General features: G+C 35.6%; 2 protein-coding genes across 2 annotated transcripts in view; one reads left to right on the forward strand and one right to left on the reverse strand.

Moving 5' to 3' along the window:
* LOC130462092 (protein DETOXIFICATION 45, chloroplastic-like) overlaps nt 1-22025 on the reverse strand; it is a 97476-nt gene that overhangs the window by 44207 nt on the left and 31244 nt on the right. The gene's annotated exons all lie outside the window — the stretch shown is intronic.
* Nucleotides 2724-21672, forward strand: LOC110799010 (DNA damage-binding protein 1). The gene is made up of 19 exons (XM_022004214.2): nt 2724-3013; nt 5229-5277; nt 6998-7057; nt 7141-7232; nt 9340-9391; nt 9537-9599; nt 9692-9741; nt 11158-11233; nt 11430-11639; nt 11832-11938; nt 12328-12436; nt 13731-13931; nt 14011-14226; nt 14961-15071; nt 15505-15780; nt 18098-18372; nt 19502-19853; nt 20276-20560; nt 20764-21672. Exons 1-19 carry the CDS (start codon nt 2910-2912, stop codon nt 21343-21345), a joined length of 3270 nt encoding a protein of 1089 aa, XP_021859906.1. The 5' UTR covers nt 2724-2909; the 3' UTR covers nt 21346-21672.

The raw sequence follows: 22025 nt of genomic DNA on the forward strand, positions 1-22025 counted from the left end.
TCAATTCAAATGACAAACCCTAATTCCAGACTAAACTCTATATTACATGGTCCGATTTTGATCTGAACAAAATCTATTTTCAACCAAAATGGACCAAACTCATCGATTCTTTTTAAAACACAAAGCTAATTTGACAATAGATCAAATTATGACTTTATTCTCTCACTTTGGCTTTGCTGACCATGTTAGATTTGTAATGGCATGCTTTGTTTCTTAACTCGCCAGGGCTTTGGACTCCTTGGAACTTAAATTAGTATGAAATGTGTGGCTATATATGTTCTACATTGTGTGTTTTTAGTGTTATATTTATAAGCTTATTAGCTCAACTGGACGAGCACCGTGCAACTTGCGTGGAGATGTAGGTTCAAATCCTACATAGGCTATTGGTTTTACTTGAAAAATAAGTCGGCATTTTGGATAACTTTTACCAATTTAGGGATGAATTTAATTCTATTGATAGTCGTTTCTCAATATAGCAAAACACAACCCAATAGTATGTAGGCTATATGGGACTTGAACCCACACCATGTACATAAATGCACATTGCTCTACCATTTGAGCTAATAGCCTTAGTATTCAAACATTTGCATATTGGGTACACTAGTACAAAACTTTTCTTAACTTTTAACAATTTCCATAACTTTAACCTATAAAACTACAACTTTAACACAGAAAAGTACAATGTGTGAAAATAAAAATAATGCACGACTCACATTAGCTGAAGAAAGGTAAAAATATAAAAGTCAAACTTTTAGCAGTTAAAGTTAAGTTATTAAAATTAAAAGTTAGGTTTGAGAAGACGGAAGACTGCCTTAACTTTTAGAACAATTTCCATAACTTTAACATTTAAAACTACAACTTTAACGCAGAAAAGTACAATGTGTGAAATAAAAATAATGCACGACTCACATTAGTTGAAGAAAGGTAAAAATATAAAAGTCAGACTTTTAGCAGTTAAAGTTAAGTTATTAAAAGTAAAAGTTAGGTTTGAGATGACGGAAGACTGCCTTAACTTTTAGAACAATTTCCATAACTTTAACATATAAAACTACAACTTTAACACAGAAAACTACAATATGTGCAATAAAAAGATTGGATGACTCACATTAGCTGAAAAAAGGTAGAAATATAAAAGTCAGTCTTTTAGCAGTTAAAGTTAAGTTAATAAAAGTAAAAGTTAGGTTTGAGATGACGGAAGACTGCCTTAACTTTTAGAACAATTTCCATAACTTTAACCTATGAAACTACAACTTTAACACATAAAAGTACAATGTGTGAAATAAAAAGAATGCACGACTCACATTAGCTGAAGAAAGGTAAAAATATAAAAGTCAGGCTTTTAGCAGTTAAAGTTAAGTTATTAAAAGTAAAAGTTAGGTTTGATACGACGGAAGACTGTGTCTTAACTTTTAGAACAATTTCCATAACTTTAACCTACAGAACCACAACTTTAACCCATAAAATTACGAGGTGTGAAATAAAACAGATTGCATGATTCACATTAGCCGAAAAAAGGGAGAAATATAAAAGTCAGACTTTTAGCGGTTAAAGTTAAGTTAATAAAAGTAAAAGTTAGGTTTGAGATGAAAAAGACTGTCTTAACTTTTAGAACAATTTCCATAACTTTAACCTACAAAACTACAACTTTAACACAGAAAACTACAATGTGTAACACTCACTACGTAAAATCGAATCTCGTCTATATTATTTGCCGCCTTGTCCTTTATGACGGTCTCTACACCAACCCACACGCAAAAAAAATCCCAAAAGGAGATCGATCACCTATAAAATATGGAATAAAACAACTAAAACATGGTGGTATAGTTTAAGGAGCAAGAAAATGGATGAAACATGGTTCTATGCTTTGTCTCTCTTTGCCATTATACAACTAATTCTGATTTTCTTCTTCCAACAACAAACTAAAAAAAGCCAATTTTTTTTGCCACCAAGTCCTCCATCTCGTCCCATAATAGGTCACCTTCATCTACTCAAAAGCCCGATCATTCATCGCACCTTACAACGTCTTTCCTTGCAGTATGGTTCCATTTTCTCTCTAAATCTCGGGTCTCTTCCCTTCGTTGTCATCTCTTCACCCAATAGGAATTGCATTTGATAAATAAAATCTATGCAAATCGAACAAAACCAGTGAAAGCGCACAAAAACGAAAATCATGACATCAAAAGTAAAAGAAAATAAGAAAAATAGAAGTGAAAAATGAAATCTCCCAATTTTTTCCTGAAGAAACGAGGAGAGAGAAAATGCTAGAGAGGGGTTGGAAACTTATGTCTGGTAATGGAAAATAGAAGGAGCACCGAGAAGAGAAGAGTAGAGTTAAAAAAACTCCGTTTACACTCGCACGTGTGAGTGCAGCCCAAAAGGCACCAAGCCTGTCCAATTAAGTGGGTGTACAATAAATTTATTGTACACCCTTTCTAAACAAGATTTTGTGATCCCCAAATCTAAAACCACAACTACTCCACGTCATCGCTCTTAATTTCCTTAAATCAAGCTGAAGAAATAGGAAACTGCCAAAGCATGAAATTCTTAAATTAATGATTTTTTTATTAGCTTTTTAATTTTATAGAAATTCCATACTAATGCACGGGTATAGACTAGTTCTAATTAAACCGGGGCGAGGATGAAGGGACGGAGAGAGTAATTCATAAAAAAAAATTAGTACGGGGGAGTATAAAGCATTGCCCTCGTTTAGTTAACCGGGCACCCGAACAGCCACCATCGGCCTTTTACCAAACGGCAACAGCAACACTGTAATTAGAGGCCTCGGCGTTTACAAGACTTCATAGAACTAAATAAGGGCTCACAACTTTCTCATTTCTTGCGCGCGAACACTCACAGTCTCACGCAGAGAGAGGAGAGAGAAACAAGGTCATCGGAGTTGAGGGAGAAAGATGAGCATATGGAACTACGTCGTCACGGCTCACAAGCCTACGAATGTCACACATTCCTGTGTCGGCAATTTCACCAGTCCTCAAGAGCTCAATCTTATTGTCGCGTAATTTTCTCATTTCTTTTTCTCTGATTCTTCTTAGGGTTTTTAGTTTGTTTTATGATTTATTTTCCCAAACCCCTTTTTGTAGTTGCTGTATTGGGCTCTTGGATATTGTTTATTTCAAATAATTTTTTGTAATTGGATTCACAGAGAATTATTTTGGGTGTTTTATTGGAAAATTTGCAAGCCGTTTTTGAATTGGGTGCCTTTTTAGTTGATTTGGGAGGATTGAGAAAAGCTAATTTGCGTTTCCAAATAATATTTTTGCAGCTTTAAGCCTAGTATTCATTTCAATTAATATGGTGTAATTGGACTTTTAGAGAAAGCCCTTCGCTTTCTTGGTCTTGCTATGTAACGTTTTTGGTGTGGAAATATTTGTGGAATGTGCTCCGCTTTTCTAAATTGTGTGTGTTTTTAGTTGAATGTTATACCAAGGAGGCACAGCTTTCAAACCGGCCTATTTTGGTTGTGAGAATTTTGGTTTAGCTGATAGTTGGCACATGGGAAGTTGGGAGCACTTAATGTAGAATGATTGTGAAAACTCTGAGTCCTGACTTGGTTTCTAATTCAACTTTGATTCAGTAGCTTGATGTAAACTGAATAGCAGGTGTTCGAAAATCATGGCTATATGATTTTGGGATTTCGTTAAATGTTGTCACCTTAACTAAGACTCTAAGAGTATGCACTTTTTTGTTTTATGGTTGTATTTCTGTAGATGCCCTTACTTGGGTTGCGTTGAGTGATGCAGATAGCATGGGATTGCCCAACTAGAATTACCACTTATGCTCCTTTTGGTAGGGTGTAAAACGTTTTTGTGGAAAACTATTTTTCCCTTTTCAATCATTCTACGTTGTTTGGTTTGACAAGGGATGAAAAATAATTTTCCATAACTCCCTCAAAGGTGGAAAAACCTTTTCTATTTGAAAGGGAAGGAAACACTTTTCACCTTTCCTCCTTACCTCCCTCTCCCTTCTTACCCTAAATCTTCACCATCTTCTCCCATTTTCTTTTAAGGAACCAAATAAAGGAAAACTAGTTTGAAATTGTTTTTTCCCTTTAAGATGTTTTTCATGGGAAATCATTTTGCACTGAAAATGTTTTACCCCAAACCAAGCAGAGCCTTAGTCAATTTCTGTTATATCTTTAATTATAAGGTGTTGGGAGACTCAGGACTATGTGACATTATACCGAACAAGGAGGAAGTGCTCAATAGTTCATAGCTGTTACTAGTTAGGCTCCGTTTGGTTTGACGGAAACACGTTTTAATGGAAAATGAATTTCTATAAAAACATTTTTTAAGGAAAAACACAATTTTGAACTAGTTTTTCTTTGTTTTGTTCCTTACAATAGAAGTCATATAGAAAGAAAAATTGTAGTGGATAGGTGAGGATTGACGGGAAGAGAGAAGAGGGGGTGAGGACGCAAAGTGGTTTCCCTTTCTTTCAAATAGAAAATGTTTTCCACCCTCGAGAGACTTATTTTACACCCCTTACCAAAACAAATAATGGAAAATGATTGAAAAGGGAAAATCATTTTTGAGGAAAACATTTTACACCAAACCAAACACTCCCTTAGTTATTGCTTTTCCAGATTGTACAGGTAAAGTGGAACATAGCTCCGGTGATTAGCTGTTGGATTAAGTTATTGTTGGTGAGAGTTTTTCTTGTCTTTGAAGTGTTAGAGAACTTAAAGTATCACTTGCTTAAAATTCACATTGAGAATCAAATTTTGTTGCTAATGAGCAGCTATTTTCCATATCAATTTCATTGTTAAACTATGTTGAGTGTTCAAAATGTGAGATATAGGATTTGAGGCAGAGAGAGGCAAATACTAGGTATTTATGGATTAATTTAAAACTATAAAATTCATTCAATAGCCTCTTTTTTTCATGTCTTGTGGAAATGAAAAACTATCCAGTATGTGTGCAATTGTCAATGGGTAAAGTTTCCTTGAAAGAAAGAACGTCAGATGAAAATTTGCGCAATCTCTTAAAATTTGTTTTAGATTTTGCACATATTTTCAGCTTCACCAGTGTGGTTTAACATATTTTACGAGGTAGTATTGGACCAAACAACCAATTGCTTAGTTGTAACATTCTTCATGACGTAGACTTTTTGAATATTGGACTACTTCCAGATCGTTGGTCATGTGGAAAACAATCAATTGTTACTATTGAAAATCGCAGGCTAGTGTGACTGATAATGTTTCTCTATTTCAGTAAATGCACAAGAATTGAGATTCACATGTTAACTCCTCAAGGTCTTCAGGTATGCTATCTTCTCCAAACCTAGAACTATTGGAATGCAATCAATGTGATAAATTTAGGGAAGACATCAGTTTTGCTCTCTCTTCATTCTTCCTGTCTTAATTATTTGTTACTCTGATTTTATGGAGTATTATGATTGGTTGGACAGATTTGCGAGGAGGATATTAAGTACTTTGAATTTTCAATAGTGTTGGAATATTATAATAGAGAAATTCACAAGGATTCCAAGTTTTTTTTAACGGAAAAATGGTTTTTTTGTATTTTTTATTTTAGAAACAAGCAAAGATTACAATTATCAAGCCGACTACACACCAAAACACACACAAAATCCTAATCTTGTTCTTAAATAGCATCAATATCACCAAGATTTCTTCAAGGAGTGGGTCTCCTTTTATAATTGGGTGTATAGGAAAATTAATTCAAGTATGTGGTAGTTTTGAAGACTCATTAGTTTTCCCACCAGTGTGTACATATGAACCTAATGTTGAATTTTTTCGCGAGGTTGAATATTGCTCAATTTCGTGCTGCCACGGAACGTTTCTGGCTAAGTTGGGACTTGGGAGAGTTAATGACTTAATATATTTTGGATGCTCCTTTAGTGGCAATAAGATGGCTGGTTGTTGTAAGAGCTTTAAGACAACTATGACGGTTCATTTTATTTGGATAAAAGTCCGGTGCATATAAGTTTTGCCCATTATTGGATGCATTTTGTGGCTTGTAGTTGGATTTCTAGTTAATGGTACGGTCAGGGTCACTTTCCTTGTTTGACGATGATCCTTTTTCCGTCCGTCATGCCTTTATTGGATATCTCAGGCTAGGGATAAAGAAGTCATCTTAAATGAGGAAAAATCTACCTGAGTAATGTCGTTGTCTTCAATATTTATTATTTGAGAAGGTTAGTAAGCCCAACTTTTAGCTTTAAGTTTGCTTTTAGTCTTGTGATTACCCACTGTCAGTTTGTTATGGAAATTAATATTCTCATTAGGTTCCTCATTGTAATAAAACCTTTTCCGTAATCTCTTTCTAGCCTATGAGCTCAATTGGAAGCAAAGCCTAATGTGATCTCATTGTGGAGAGAGAAGGGGGTTTTACCTTGAATTTCACCCTACTTATCTTTTTAGCTCTTTGTTCAAGTTTATGAGTTTTGTAGTGTTGGCCAGTAAGCTCCAGAGGCTTATCAATAGGGGTGAATCACTTTTACGAATATATAATTTTTCATCTCCGGTCACGATTGTTCAGAGGATGGGGCTGTAGGCTTTGGTGATTTGGGGTTTTGTGAACAATTCCATTTGGCACCATGCTGTAGAAGTTTTCTGTCCAGAAGAATGGGTTTGATCCATAGATTTGAACAACCATGTATATGATAATTGAGAATGCATTGAAGAGGGACACTCATCAGGCGTGTGACACTAATTATATTACATTTTTAGTCTAAAAAGTATTATATCAACACAATATTACCACATCTATCCTAAATATGAGTGAGTATTATATTTTGTGAACAAAACGGCCATTACATAACGGAACGGCCGAGTTTTAATTCCATGCTGTGGCCCATCATTGTGTTGTTAGAGCTGCATTGTCGGTTCTCTTGTGACTCTTGTCTAACTTGTTGATTTCTTTGTCTCTATTGTCGTGTCATGACTCATGGACATTTTCTTTTTATTGCCAGCGTTGGTTCTCATATGATGTTAATACTTCTTCTGTTTACCTTCTTGCAGCCCATGCTGGACGTTCCAATATATGGAAGAATTGCAACACTTGAACTTTTTCGACCGCATGTCAGTGAAGCTATTTGGTCTGTTATGCAAGTAATGCTTTTTTTACTCTCCTTCATTGACGAGGTATTTTTCTGCCTTAATAGGGTGAAACACAAGATTTCTTATTCATTGCAACAGAAAGATACAAATTTTGTGTTCTCCAATGGGATCCTGAGACATCCGAGCTCGTGACCAGGTCTTATTCTATCTATAATCTATCCTATCCGTGCCATGCAGTATCCTCAACAGAATAAAATGTTGCAATTAGCTTTGCATTTGTCATTAAAAATTTTGGGCTAGTTGTTACATAGGTTATCCCCTTTTTGAAACTATTTTTTGATATAATTGTTTCTTATTTTGTAGTCACATAAAGAATCATCTTCAACTATTTTACTTGTTCCTTGTAAATAAAATGAAATAATTGAAACGTGAAAACCAAACACCCATCATTTCATGGTTTGGCTGAGTTATTTAATACTTGTGTTTATGTTTATATTTGATAAGTAATGAAGAAAAATGTTAAAAACATCAATGACATACAATAAGAGGGCTAAGGTAGAAACATATCATTCCCTCGAGCTATCATGTACCGATATGTCTACAAAATCAAGAAATGTCAAGTGTGGGCCATGTGGCATGAAAATTAACATGTTTTGCTTGATCTTTGGCTATACAATAGCCTAAAATTGAAAATTGAACTCTCCAGGCAGCAATCTGCAAAAAATCCATTGTTCCCTTATTTCCAAGGGCACCAATAGATTGCTTATGAACAATTTAAAACACTTTTGTAATCCAACCTTTCTTCATCCTTTTTCCCAACCCACAAGAACTTTGGTTGACAAGGCTGCACCCAACTCATCCCAACAAGGCGACCATAGAGTGAAATATAGTTAACAGGCTCTTCTTCTTTCGCATAAACTACATCAACTTGCAAAAACAAAACTACTTGTTTGGAGAATTGGAGCTTTTGCCTTCCAAATGTCATTAGCTGGGAAATTCATGAGAAATTCTCTCAAAAACCTCTTAATAGAACAGGAAACAATCTTTTCATGCTGAACTTCCTCGAAAGAAAGATACTTTAATAACTGTAAGACTGAGTCTTCTAAGCAAGCATTAAGAAGTCTCGAGAAGGATGCATTCAAGTAATTTAGAATATCAGATCCGTCCTTTCACTGTAGCCTCTTTAAGTAAGGCAGTTCTGAACAAATTTGGAAATTGAGATTTTATAGATTAATTACTCACCAAATTTCATGCCAACACAACCTCAAAACCATCTTTAGTTCTTTACCTTAAAGGCTTAAACCCTTCTAAATTGAAGCTCCACATGCCTCTATAATCAGAGGAAGGTACCTTGCTCCAACCCTATCCTCTTTACACTATAATCAGAGGAAGGTACCTTGCTCCAACCCTATCCTCTTTACACTATGTTTGAGCTGTTTGACAATTCCTCATCTTTGTCATCATTTGTCTTTAGAGCTTCAGTCATGTTACACCGATGTTTAGTGTCGCTCACATCTTTCCATTAAACCCAATACTTAGTAACATGCACATTATAAAAGGTGTAAGGTGCTAGCCTCAAACCCTCCTATTTTGATCTCACGTAAGCAATGTGATGAGGTTATTTTGTAAGCCTTGGCATAATTTTTTTGGCAATAAAAAACGTGTCTGTTTTAGGAGTGTAAACAAGTTGAGTATTCACATGTCGGGTAGACTTGATCAGAATTAATCAACTAAGCTTTTCAATTGCTTATTCTGACTTGGCTCGTTAACCTTTTAGATTGTTTGAGCTTGGTTCAAGCTCTCGAGTTCAAGGCAATTAGGATTTATAATGATGAACAAGGTTCTTACATGTGAATTGATATTAAATTAGGCATTTCTATTACTAAGGGGTGTTCATTCGTGGACTGAAAAAGTTACTGGAACGCAAAGATTTTTTAATTATAAGATACTTTTTTGAGGCCATCGGTGTTTATTCTTATTTTGAAAGTCACGAACATCAAGTTTGAATAGGTTATAAAAGGTGGTTAACAGGACTTTTACCGACAAACGAACAAAAAAAGTTGTTCATTAGTCTAAACGAGTCGAACAAATGTTCTAGTTAGACTTGTGTTCTAAACAAGCTTAAAAATTTGTTCGGCCTTGTTTTTTTTTTTTTTAACGAATGAGTTTTGACCGAGTCTGGTCATGAGCATATCTGTTTGTTTACACCCTTATTTGTTGCGGACACCAATCTCATTGAATATTTTATGGAAGTTACTTTAAGTGTATGGAGGGATAAATTTGCTAAGAGCTTTGTGATGCAGAGCAATGGGAGATGTTTCGGATCGCATCGGTCGTCCAACTGACAATGGTCAGGTGAGTTGGCTAATAATTGTTTTGTTTCCTCTTTGCTTCTAGTAAACAAAAGAAATAGGAAACAATTGTCATGCTTTTGTTTTACTGAACTGTTAAAACTTTTCTCATATATTTTACCCCCGGGAGGGGTTGGGCCTGTTTATAGATTGGCATCATTGATCCTGACTGCAGATTAATTGGGCTCCATTTATACGATGGGTTATTCAAGGTATGAGAACAAGTTTAACTTTTACTTCCATCCATCAGTGTTGCATACTTAATTCTGGAATTTACTGCTAATAGTGTTGGTACTGCTGACAGGTTATCCCATTTGATAACAAAGGACAGCTGAAAGAAGCTTTTAATATCAGGTATTTAGTTATATAGTTTTTCATGAGACTTTCTGTTGAAGATAATTTTTGTAGGAATATATTGTGAATCCTATTTCACTGTTTGCATGCTACGTCTACAAAATCATATGTATCTTCTATGAGCATTGGCTGTTGCTGTCTAGTGTCTACTACTCCCTCAGTTTCGAAATAATGGGGACAATTTACCTTTTCACGGTTGACAATGCAAATGTTTGGACATTAATATCTCTAATTTTGTATTCGTAAAAGTTATAAAAAGTTGATGTTCCAAAAGTAAATATCGAGACGAATCAAACAAGACACCACACGACTATATTTTTCCTTACCCATAAATCACAAATGTTAGTTAAATTGAAATTTGTGAATAGTGTCAAAAGTCAAAGTGTCCCTATTATTTCAAAACGGAGGGAGTATAATATATCCATGCATTACTGTATTTCTTCATGGATCAGCATGCATGATTGGCTTGTTAATCAAAATAGACTTTCTCAAGCTTCTGTGAGATTGCCTAATTGTAATTGGCTACCTGTACTTCTCTTTGCTCTCCTTGTTGTACTCCTGTTGACCTGAAATGCTTTTGTCAACTGCAAGTCTTCTTCCCTTTTGCAGAATTCTCTTGTAGCTAACTCAGATGGGCCTATATCTTGACTTATAAGTACTCCCTCCGTTCCTAAATAAGTGTCATATTTCCATAAATAGTGTTCCCTAATAAGTGCTCTATTTCTATTTTTGGACATACATTTTTCTCACTTTTCCATAAACCATGATTGCTTTTTCTTACATATTCTACATTTTCCCCACTTTTCCATCCCCACATCCACTTTTATTTGTACTTTATCAATAAAAAGTTATCTAATTTATTCTTTCCCCACAAAAACACTCCCAATTATTGTTTTTCTTACACATTTCTCAATTTTCTTAATCCCCGCGCATTCATCCAAATAGGACACTTATTTAGGAACAGAGGGAGTACCTAATATTTTTTTTTGTTTATGATCATTTTGTAAATGTTAGTTGATTTCTGTCACTGCTAACTCCCATTGCATATTCTGCCGAAAAGATTTCCACATATGTTCTTTCTTGTTATGATGACTGTGTTTACGGTCTTGCGGCTCTGTTTGTTATCTGCTAATCTTCAAATGCACTAGCTTTGGTGCCGTATTATATGAATATTGTTTGGGTCCAAGGGAAGCCATTGTTGCCTAGTTGGTCCCAAGGGAAGACCATTATTGTGGCTTGGGCTGCAATTCTAACTTTTAAATGATTTGTATTAATGTATCATCCGATCCCCCCTTACCCCGCTTCTTGCGGGAGCCTCTTTGAGGCAATGGGGTAATGATAATGATAATGATGAATGTATCATCACTTCTGGATGCTCCATTGAATCTATAATCATCACTTTGTGTTGCTGCACAGGCTTGAGGAGCTTCAAGTGCTTGACATAAAGTTTCTATATGGCTGTTCTAGACCTACAATTGTAGTTCTATACCAGGTACTCAAATTTTCTTGGTGGAATATGTTTATAGCCAATCTTTGTTAAGTTTGCAATAGTGATATCACAGAAATGTTGCGGCTGCGTTTATTTTGTTTTCTTTATGGCCTTCTTTGGAAGCCATCTCACATCTATGGATTTGGCTGTCATTTCGCTCAACTGGCTTCCTAGAATGATGGATCTGGTTCTTCTACAGGATAATAAAGACGCTCGTCATGTAAAAACATACGAGGTTTCATTGAAGGACAAAGATTTTGTCGAGGGGCCATGGTCCCAGAACAATCTTGATAATGGGGCGGATTTGCTTATTCCAGTTCCACCACCATTTTGTGGGGTTATCATTGTGGGGGAGGAGACAATTGTATACTGCAGTGCCACAGCATTTAAAGCAATCCCCATCAGACCTGTAAGTTTTAGTGGGCATGCTTAGTCACATCATTTCTGTTCCTTATGAAATTGATGCAACTAGCAGATTTTATTATCACCTGTGCCAAAGAAAAAGAAGTCCATTTTCTTATTGGTTCAGGTATTCAGCTCTGTCTAGTTACAGTTAAAGGTCATGGCAACATTATATAACTTTTGTCTTGGATTGTTTCAGTCCATTACAAGAGCCTATGGAAGGGTGGATGCTGATGGTTCCCGGTATTTGCTCGGTGATCATGCAGGACTTTTGCATCTGCTTGTTATCACTCATGAGAAAGAGAAGTGAGTAGTAGGCTTGTAGCTTTCATATCTTTAATTTATCATATGAGAATTGTCATCTTCCTAATATGAGCCTCTACTCAACTATCAAATTCTTTGGGTCTATTTACACGTCAACTATCTAATGACTGTTGCTAAAGCTGTATAGAATGAACTTAACTCTTGAGAAGTGGAAGCTCTACCCTTTAAGTCTGCTAGTTTCGTCCTTTCCAACTTTTCAAGTGCAAAATGTCAACAAGGAATCATCCTTCATACATTAGCAATCTAACCAATGCCCATCCTTCTTTATCAAGCCACATGAACATTTATGATTGGATTTAATTACAATTTTAAGTGTTAACATACTTCGATAGTAGTGCTCAAGTAATTTGTGGATATGCTTTGCATAACAGAGTTACTGGCCTGAAAATAGAGCTTTTGGGGGAGACATCTATTGCATCAACAATATCGTACCTGGATAATGCATTTGTTTTTATTGGCTCAAGCTATGGAGATTCACAGGTATGGTCCATGTGCATGACAATGGGAGACGCTTTATTTCCATCTTGCTTACTGTTCCCCACCACACTCTCAGTAAAATGATTAAATTGTCAATTTCTTCTCTCCCTTGGCACCACTTCAATATATACATCATACGCCGCGTGTCTTTACTCTTTATCATGTTTCTATCAATTTCATGGTTTTTATCCAAGAGATATTTTAAGGATAAGGAGTTGTTTTGTTTTTGTTCCCCACCCCCCTAACAATAAGTATTTCTCTGCAGAAAGCAATCTTTCTCACTTTTATATCCAAAACTATGTTCAAACCTTCATAATTTAGCTTGGTGTAATATTTTGTACATTGGTATAATTTTGGCACAATTTTGATTTTCATGCAACTTAAAACCATCATGGCATTTCACATCCTTTTTAAGTAGTGATGTCCTTTTTCTTTTCCTCTGTGCGTCAAACCAAATTCTTGCATTTTTTTCCCGCTATAAATGAATGTGAAGTGTAGTCCAAATCTTCCGTCCCACATGAAGGAGTTTTATTTGTATGTGAACACGAAGATTTCAACGGCTAATAGCCTGTTTCATGATAATATTGTTTGATCTTCTTATTTCCCAAGTAATATTATTATTGGGCAGGAACAAAATGGTAATTTTTTTTTTTCTGAATTATGGTGATTTTATTTTTCATTTTTATCAGTAGCCAGATAATCTTTTATTCAAATTTTAAAGAATACTTGGCAACACTTGGACAAATCATTTTCATTTTAGCATGTCTTTGCATTGGAACTCTTCAGATTAGTTTAACTGTAGGTTTATCGTATATAAATAATTATTGTTTTTATCTAACTTTGATTTATAGAATTCTGATGGTAGTGTGCAAAAAGTGCTGTATATCTGTATGAAATTTTTGATATAGGGCATGGCCCTAATTTATGCTGAATATAACCAGGTTATGGTTATTTGTAAAAATAGGGAATTACCTTAATGGAAGTCAGTTTTGGGCTCTCAGTTGACTCCTTTTTAAAAAGTGAACCAAACAAACAACAATTCAATGGTCCAATATTTGTACTGAGATCTCACAAGCGTCGTCGTTGTCAGTCGTATAAATCATATATTATGTGCATTTCTCTTCTTATATATTTGTTGTCTATCACTCTATCCTTCACATCCCCCCCCCCCTTTCTCCATATTCATCACCTTGTTTGTGGACATTTTATTTTTATTTAGTCACTTGTATGTGCATGTCTTGTTTGGCTGATGTAATATTCTTTCTAACTTCTGATGCTTGAGATTGTTCTATTACAGCTCATAAAACTAAATTTACAACCAGATGTTAAAGGATCGTATGTAGAAGTCTTGGAAAGATATGTCAATTTGGGTCCAATTGTAGACTTCTGTGTGGTTGACCTTGAGAGGCAAGGGCAAGGCCAGGTTGTAACTTGTTCTGGAGCATACAAGGATGGTTCTCTTCGTATTGTTCGTAATGGGATTGGGATAAATGAACAGGTCTAGCTTTTTGTTTCATTCTTGTTTTCTTTATTGTGTTTCTTTAACAACTGTACTGATTCTGATGTTAGCTTTTTAGGCATCAGTGGAGCTGCAAGGCATCAAGGGAATGTGGTCCTTGAGGTCATCGACGGATGATGTATATGATACTTTCTTGGTCGTTAGTTTCATCAGCGAGACCAGAATTCTAGCTATGAATCTTGAGGATGAATTGGAAGAAACTGAAATTGAAGGGTTTGACTCACAAGTGCAGACTTTATTTTGCCATGATGCTTTGTACAACCAACTCGTGCAAGTAGGTCCTCCACCCCCTATATCCTCACTTTTTATTGGTCCTATTACTCTACTGACGTATCTGTTTCTTTCTCTATGATATTAGCTTTTGTTATTTGAATTCTGTCAACATATGAAGAGTATGAAGTTATTGTTCTTTTTTGTTTTTGCATCTTTCATAAAATTCGGGTTGGATGCAGACATATATTTCATTAGTGACATTCTTTAAATGAATAGCAACAACAATTGATACACAGCGATTGGAAGCTAGTGGAAACAGAAGTTATAAACAAATCAGTGAATTTCTGTTGAAGAATTAGAGCTTCTGGAATCTACGTAACCCAACAATTTCTTTTTGCTATGAACTAGTTTTCTGAAAATTCTCGTGCTAGCAGCCCAGTATTCTGCGTTATTGAATTGGCTTGGTGCTATAACATGCTCAGATTTTAAACAACTTGCTGTGATTCAGTAACAGGTCTTAATGTATTTTGTGTTTGTGTTGGAGAACACATATATGCAAATTATAATGCCAATATGACACTCCTACTCCAAGAGAATTTACTGTAACCTAAACAATAGGACCTGAAATCATTTGGGGTTTTAATAGATACCAATTTAGCTGTAAATTGAAGGGTCTACTTCACTGTGGAGCTACATTTTGAGGATACAACTAATAACTGTTTCACTAGTCTCATAATCTCCTTATCCATTCTATAATTAAGTGTATTTGCTGTTGATTGATGAACATTCTGGTAGGTCACCTCAAGCTCAGTCAGACTGGTCAGTTCGACATCAAGAGAACTTCGAAATGAGTGGAAAGCCCCAACAGGATATTCTGTAAATGTTGCTACTGCTAATGCATCCCAGGTAACTTTTTAAGTCTTTCCCTTTTATCTATTTAATTCTCAAATTTTCAAATGTTTTCCACACTGTTTTCATTTTTGGTTCCTCGACTTTCTGTGGAGTCTGAAAAGCAGTTCTTAGATGCTGTGTACTTGTGTGTGTATATGGCAAAGGAGAAGTAATTAACTTCATTTTTTTTTTGGGATGAGAAGCTTTTTTCTCAAATGTTTCTCACCGTGTTTGTAGAAGCCCTTTTAGGTGGGGTGGGGATTGGTTTTGCAAACATCATTTGTAATTTACGTGCTAATATAATCACTAAGCCTAGTTGCCAACAATGTGAAATTGTTTTTCAAAGCTGAGTGAGTAGAAGATTAGAAGCTAACCAGAATGTCATGCGCAATGTTTGCTTGCAATAAACCTCAAACCTTTGATGCCTGATGCCTTCATGTTTTCGCAGGTTCTTCTTGCCACTGGTGGTGGGCATCTTGTTTATTTGGAAATTGGTGATGGAATTTTGACGGAAGTGAAACATGCACAGTTGGAGTATGAGATATCATGTCTTGACATAAATCCCATTGGTCCAAATCCAAATTTTAGTCAGCTAGCTGCTGTTGGAATGTGGACAGATATAAGCGTTAGGATATTTTCGCTTCCAGATCTTAATCTAATCATCAAAGAGAATCTCGGGGGAGAAATAATTCCTCGCTCTGTTCTTCTATGCTCTTTTGAAGGAGTAAGTAATGCAACGTGCTTATTTATTTCCATTCTCTTTCAACTGATGTTCGTTTTTTTAATATCTGAGCTGGGAAGGGTGTTGAAATCTATATGGTTGTAGTGATTTTGTTGTCTTGGATCTTGATCTGGAACATGACTATTAGACGCAATATTTCTTGTTTATGCAGCGCTAAGATTTTTGGGTTCCTATTGGTTGTAGATTCTGTTCTATATATCCAGGCTTCAGCGTAGGAAAGAGGGAAAATAATGAAAATTTTCATGAAGACCTTAGACATTTTGTATGTTTTAGCGAGGTCTTTTTTGTTCAGATTCTATACTAGTATTTTGATCTTTTGCAACTCTATAGTTGCTTGAACTCTGAGGATACTATAAATGGGCATAACACTTTACAATTTGATTTTATATGGGGCCAAAGATTCATTTGTTCTTTTGCACATACATTGTTGACTTGTGCTTGTTGTCAAGTGGTGTTTAACCTCTCAAAATACCCACAATGTTAACTTAAGCTTGTTGTCAAGTTGAACAATAACTTGACAGAGGTCATATATGTGACCCCTTGGTCATTTGGCTTCCTTGAGGTAATGATTAGTGGGGGAATGTGCAAAGATGAATTAGATGATTTTAATTATTTTTGGATGGGAAAATCGAATACAAAATCTGTTATTGGCGGTTAGTCATAGTGTTAATTATTTTGCCAAAATTTCTTGATTAATTAATTGCTACTTAATTTATGCTCATTATTTGATAATAGTATTTAAAAGTAAATGCTAGTCGCCTCATTTTACTTCCTCGTCTCGTTTTTCTTGTTTCATTTAACTAATTTTGTGAGAGTTTCTTAGTTAACATAGGGGAAAAACGAGACAAATGGAGTGATGATAATGTCAATTAATAATATAAAAGATGAACAATTTTTTATCATTATCGATATTGTGTGTTAATGATAAATTCTAGGGATGGTTAAAATTATTAATTGTGTAGGTGAGAGAATTTGATGTAGGATTTATGTAAAAAGTAGGTGAGAGAATATGGTGACCTTGAGTCAAGGTTGTGGAAGAAAAATAAGGGTTGAAAGCAAGAGGTGAGTCAAGTTAGTTGAAAGTGAGGTGGAAGAAGATGAAGGATGAGAGAGAAATTGTTTTACACTTGACCGTAGGTCAAGGATGCACATGGTAATGGACTAAATCAAAATGGGCTCTCAAAACTTCTTTACTTTGTTACCATGAAGTAGAAGATGGTCGTCCAGTCATCGCTTATGGGTCAATTGGAAACAACCTCTTTCAATTACCATAGGTAAGGTTGCGTACATCCGACCCCCCCCCCCCCCTTACCCCACTTGTTGCGGGTACCCGTTTGAAGGCACTGGGGTAACGATAATGACAATGATGATAGACACATATAGAGATATATTCAATAGCTAGTTGTGTTTTAAACAAGTATACAATTTGATTTCTTGGGAGAAAAGCACCTCCGGTTCCAGTCTTTGATGATTGTAACCAATATGCTTCAGTTTGAGCTTGGAAGCAACCTGCCTCATGCATTCATCGATTATTACACTCAACTGCTAGGGTAATGATATAAATCCGAGAAATTGTGGCATATAACATTATTTTTCTCTTGGAAGCTAATTATAATTTAATAGACTTTTGACAGTTGAAATTTGGTATGTTGACCATCTCTATGTTAGAAAACAAATTGACTTACAATATAAAGTTATTTGTTAGATTCATCTGAAAAATACTATCAGAGTATCAGAGCGTTGTGTAGTTCGGTACATTTACAATTTGTACTCCTATTCCAATACAAAATTCTGCAGGACTATTTGGAATGTCTCAAAAAATAAGGTTACAGTTTCTTATTAAGGTAGATCACCAGTTGGGTAAATTTAGCAATCTTTCTTTATTATCATATAGTTTCATCTTTTCTCTATATTCAGTCATGTAATGTTTACCAACTTCCAATGAGCTGATTACTAGAAGGTATGTTACTCAGGCTTGACTAGAAGTGTCAAACATAGAAAGTGTCAGGCACGGCAATAATATGAGAACTTTGGATTGTTTTAGTCCAACATAAAGTATCCAAGTGTCATACCCATATCCGAGTTTTGAGTGTCCGACACTGGTTTTTAAGAAAAATGGAAAAGTCTGAGTGACATAGAGTAGCAGTCATGTGTTAGTAGACAGAAATATCATTCAAAACTACTTGCTAACGTTTTCATTTTGCTCGTTTTGACAGCATACTGTTAGGTGGGGTGTATAGTATTATACCATGTCTGTACTGTTTTCCCTGATTCTGATTTTACAGTTCCTGCTTTTCAGATATCGTATTTATTGTGCGCTCTTGGAGATGGCCATCTCTTGAACTTTATATTGAACATGAGTACTGGTGAACTGACTGACCGGAAGAAGGTGTCTCTGGGTACACAACCTATTACACTCAGGACATTCTCATCTAAGAATGCTACTCATGTATTTGCCGCCTCTGATCGGCCAACTGTTATATACAGCAGCAACAAAAAGTTGCTTTACAGTAATGTAAATCTCAAGGAAGTTAGTCATATGTGCCCTTTCAATTCAGCAGCTTTTCCTGACAGGTATAGTTGTTCATATACCAAGTTGTATGGGTGAAAATGTATGGTTCTTGACCTGTGAATATAAGTAGATTGATAGTATGGAGATTAGTCTGTCCATTTGTGGTACGGGTGTGAACATTAAAGTAAACATGAGATGCTCCATAGTTTATAATTTCTGATTTCATTTTCAATATGTCCAAGAATCACGCTGTATTTTGTGCAGCTGTACTCTTTTTGTTGTCAGTACGGGTATGACATGCTCTTGTAAGTCACGTATAAATTGATGATCTGAATCTAACTGCTTTTTACTTATCAATAATTCATGTTCTGCATTTCAGAGAAGCGAGTCAGCTATTTTTATCTTCTCTGTTCTTGTCTCAGAATTAAAAACAATAGTTTTAGATCACCTATCTAGTTTACTATTGATGGTGGATGTTTAAGAGTTATTTATCAGTATATAGCTATGAATCATGAGCTGTGCTTACCCTTTTCAGTCAACAACTGTCTTTAGTGTCAACTACATAGATGTGAACACCAAGTGCATTATCTTAGTTACTGACCCTCTGAAAAGAAAGCTAGCCAGCTCTTTCAAATGCTTAGTGTTTTTATCTAGTAAATGAAAATTGAACTTCTCTTGTCTTTTATTTCGTTTGTTTAATTCTTTTGTTTATTAACTTACATGGTCTTTCTTTTTAAACTTTGCGTGCCTTCTTTCTTCTCTTCTTCACCAGGAGAACAAACCATGCTTCGTAAAATAACAGATTTTTTTGTTCCTGCAGTTAAATCAATTGAAACAGAAAGATACTTAACATAGTATACAATTGATTTTCTTTTTAAACATTGTTAGTTCTTTGTACATTTAGAAAAACTTCATGACACTGACGAATGAGGTGTTGGTGGTAATTTTCGTTGTTGATGCTCATTGCATTCCTTGTTGCTTCTATAATCATGTATGCCACTCTTTTTGGCAATATGCTAGTTTCCAAATGTGAAACATGATGTTTTCCATGAAGCTGTAGACATATAATGCATTATTGCTCTCTTTTATTCTTGTGCATGTTAATGGCTATTCTAAGCTAACCATCTAAAGTTCTGTAATATAAACTTTGGTGCTTTTGTGCTAATAATCCTCTGTTTTCTCTGTCAACAGCCTTGCGATCGCAAAAGAAGGTGAACTCACAATAGGCACCATTGATGATATTCAGAAGCTTCATATTCGATCTATTCCTCTGGGAGAACATGCTCGGCGTATCTGCCACCAGGAACAAACTCGCACTTTTGCCATTTGTAGTTTGAAGTACAACCAAGCTAGTGCGGAGGAATCTGAAATGCATTTTGTACGCTTGTTGGATGACCAAACCTTTGAGATCATATCTACTTATGCACTTGATACCTATGAATGTGGTTGCTCCATACTGAGTTGCTCATTCTCAGATGACATCAATGTTTACTACTGTGTTGGAACAGCATATGTTTTACCTGAGGAAAATGAGCCAACCAAGGTAGAGTTTTAGATTTTCATGGAGTTCATATTTCATGCATCTGTCTTCTGATGATATCTGTCAAAAAAAGGGAAACAGTATAAAAACATTCAGTGGTATGGTAGTGAAACTATCTTGGCATGTTGTAGTGGAAGAAAGGCTTTTCTGGTGGCGAATACAACTTATTTAAAGCTGCTCCTTTAGAGTTATTTCCGCTGTTCCAATTTTCTACTCAGTATAATGGCTTGAAAGGAATGAAGGGTTTCGAATCGGAATTCATGAAATGTCGAACCCCTTCCATCTATGCACAGCATTATGGAGTTTCCCTGTGAAAATTGAATTACTTAAATGATTATAAACATTTTGCAATCCAGAGTTTTTTTTTTGTCACTTTTCTCTGTTAAGGATATCTAATCTATCATTTTATCATGTAAATGTTGTAGGGAAGAATTCTGGTTTTTGTTGTTGAAGACGGAAAGCTGCAACTCATTGCTGAGAAGGAAACTAAAGGTGCAGTGTACTCACTTAATGCCTTCAACGGCAAGCTGCTTGCTGCCATCAATCAGAAAATTCAGCTTTATAAGTGGATGCTTCGGGATGATGGAACTCACGAGTTACAGTCTGAATGTGGACACCATGGGCACATTCTTGCCTTGTATGTCCAGACTCGTGGTGATTTCATTGTTGTTGGGGATCTGATGAAATCAATTTCTTTACTAATATACAAGGTAGGGAATTCAGTAAAAGTATCTGGACTGCATCTTTTCTCTGTCTGTATGTGTTGTTGCTTGTACTCCAGTCAAGCACTATTTTTCTGTTTTGTGTACGTGGAAATTCTTTTTAGTGGTTTGCTATGAAGTATTGGATGTAGCCGTTTGCCTCTGTTCTTAATCAGTAGCAATTTAAAATAATTCATTATTCCTAATGGCAGCATGAAGAAGGTGCTATTGAAGAGCGTGCACGGGACTACAATGCTAATTGGATGTCAGCTGTAGAGATTCTTGATGATGATGTGTATCTTGGTGCAGAAAATAATTTCAATCTATTTACTGTGAGGAAAAATAGTGAAGGTGCGACGGATGAGGAGCGTGCACGGCTTGAAGTTGTTGGGGAATACCACCTTGGAGAATTCATCAACCGTTTTCGTCATGGTTCTCTGGTTATGAGGTTGCCAGATTCAGACATTGGTCAAATACCAACTGTGATATTTGGAACTGTTAATGGTGTAATAGGGGTAATTGCCTCCCTTCCGAATGACCAGTACATCTTCCTTGAGAAGCTGCAGTCAAACATGAGGAAGGTTATAAAGGGTGTAGGAGGACTGAATCATGAGCATTGGCGGTCCTTTCACAATGAGAAGAAGACAGCAGATGCGAGAAACTTCCTTGATGGAGATCTTATTGAATCTTTCCTTGATCTCAGTCGCGGTCGTATGGAAGAGATTTCTAAAACAATGGGTACTTCAATAGAGGAACTTAGCAAGAGAGTTGAGGAGTTGACCAGATTGCACTAATCAAGTTGATCATCCTAAATTTCACTCTTATTCTGCTACTTTTGGTCTTTTACAAGTTTTGTTCAGTTTTTGTCCCATTGGCGTATGACTTAAGCTGCTTGCATTCGAGTTCATTTTCCCTGTAATTTATTAATAAACAAACTAGTCTTTCATCCACCATACTTGTCAGCCCTTGTTTGCCTGCTCATCATACTTCTTCTGTATCTCTTGTATGTTCTTCAAGTAGTACATGTACAACTTACATTTCAAAATTCTGCTGTGTATTGGAAAACAAAACATTTCTACCCTTCTTTTCTGCGTTGGAAAAGAGGTCATTTTTTTTGCCCAGTATGTTTGCATGTCGTCATTTTTTAACATTACCCCAGAAGCAATCTTCTCACGCTTTAGGTACGAAGAAAGCGAAACGCTACTAAACCAGTAGGTTGTGTTCCAACAATTGCAGGGGATGGTGACATTTCTGAGTTTTTCGATGGAAACCCATAAAATCAATATGTTATCGAGGCTACAATTCTTACACCACGTTCATCTCTCATCAAAAGGTCTTGCGTGCAAAAGGTGTACAATAAATTTATCGTACACCAAAGTAATTTTTACCTAGTTTTTTTGTAACTTTTACTATGTTTTGGTTAACTTTATATTATAAAAAAAATTGATAGATATATTAACCTTTTAAAAGGTTA

Source organism: Spinacia oleracea, chromosome 5 (genome assembly GCF_020520425.1).
Source record: "Spinacia oleracea cultivar Varoflay chromosome 5, BTI_SOV_V1, whole genome shotgun sequence".
Lineage (NCBI taxonomy): Eukaryota > Viridiplantae > Streptophyta > Magnoliopsida > Caryophyllales > Amaranthaceae > Spinacia > Spinacia oleracea.

Coding starts and splice junctions, on each gene's coding strand:
- LOC110799010 (XM_022004214.2), top strand. CDS start 2,910: ATGAGCATATGGAACTACGTCGTCACGGCTCACAAGCCTACGAATGTC. Junction 9,742..11,157: donor AAAGAAGCTTTTAATATCAG/GTATTTAGTTAT, acceptor GTTGCTGCACAG/GCTTGAGGAGCTTCAAGTGC. Junction 15,781..18,097: donor TTCTATGCTCTTTTGAAGGA/GTAAGTAATGCA, acceptor CCTGCTTTTCAG/ATATCGTATTTATTGTGCGC.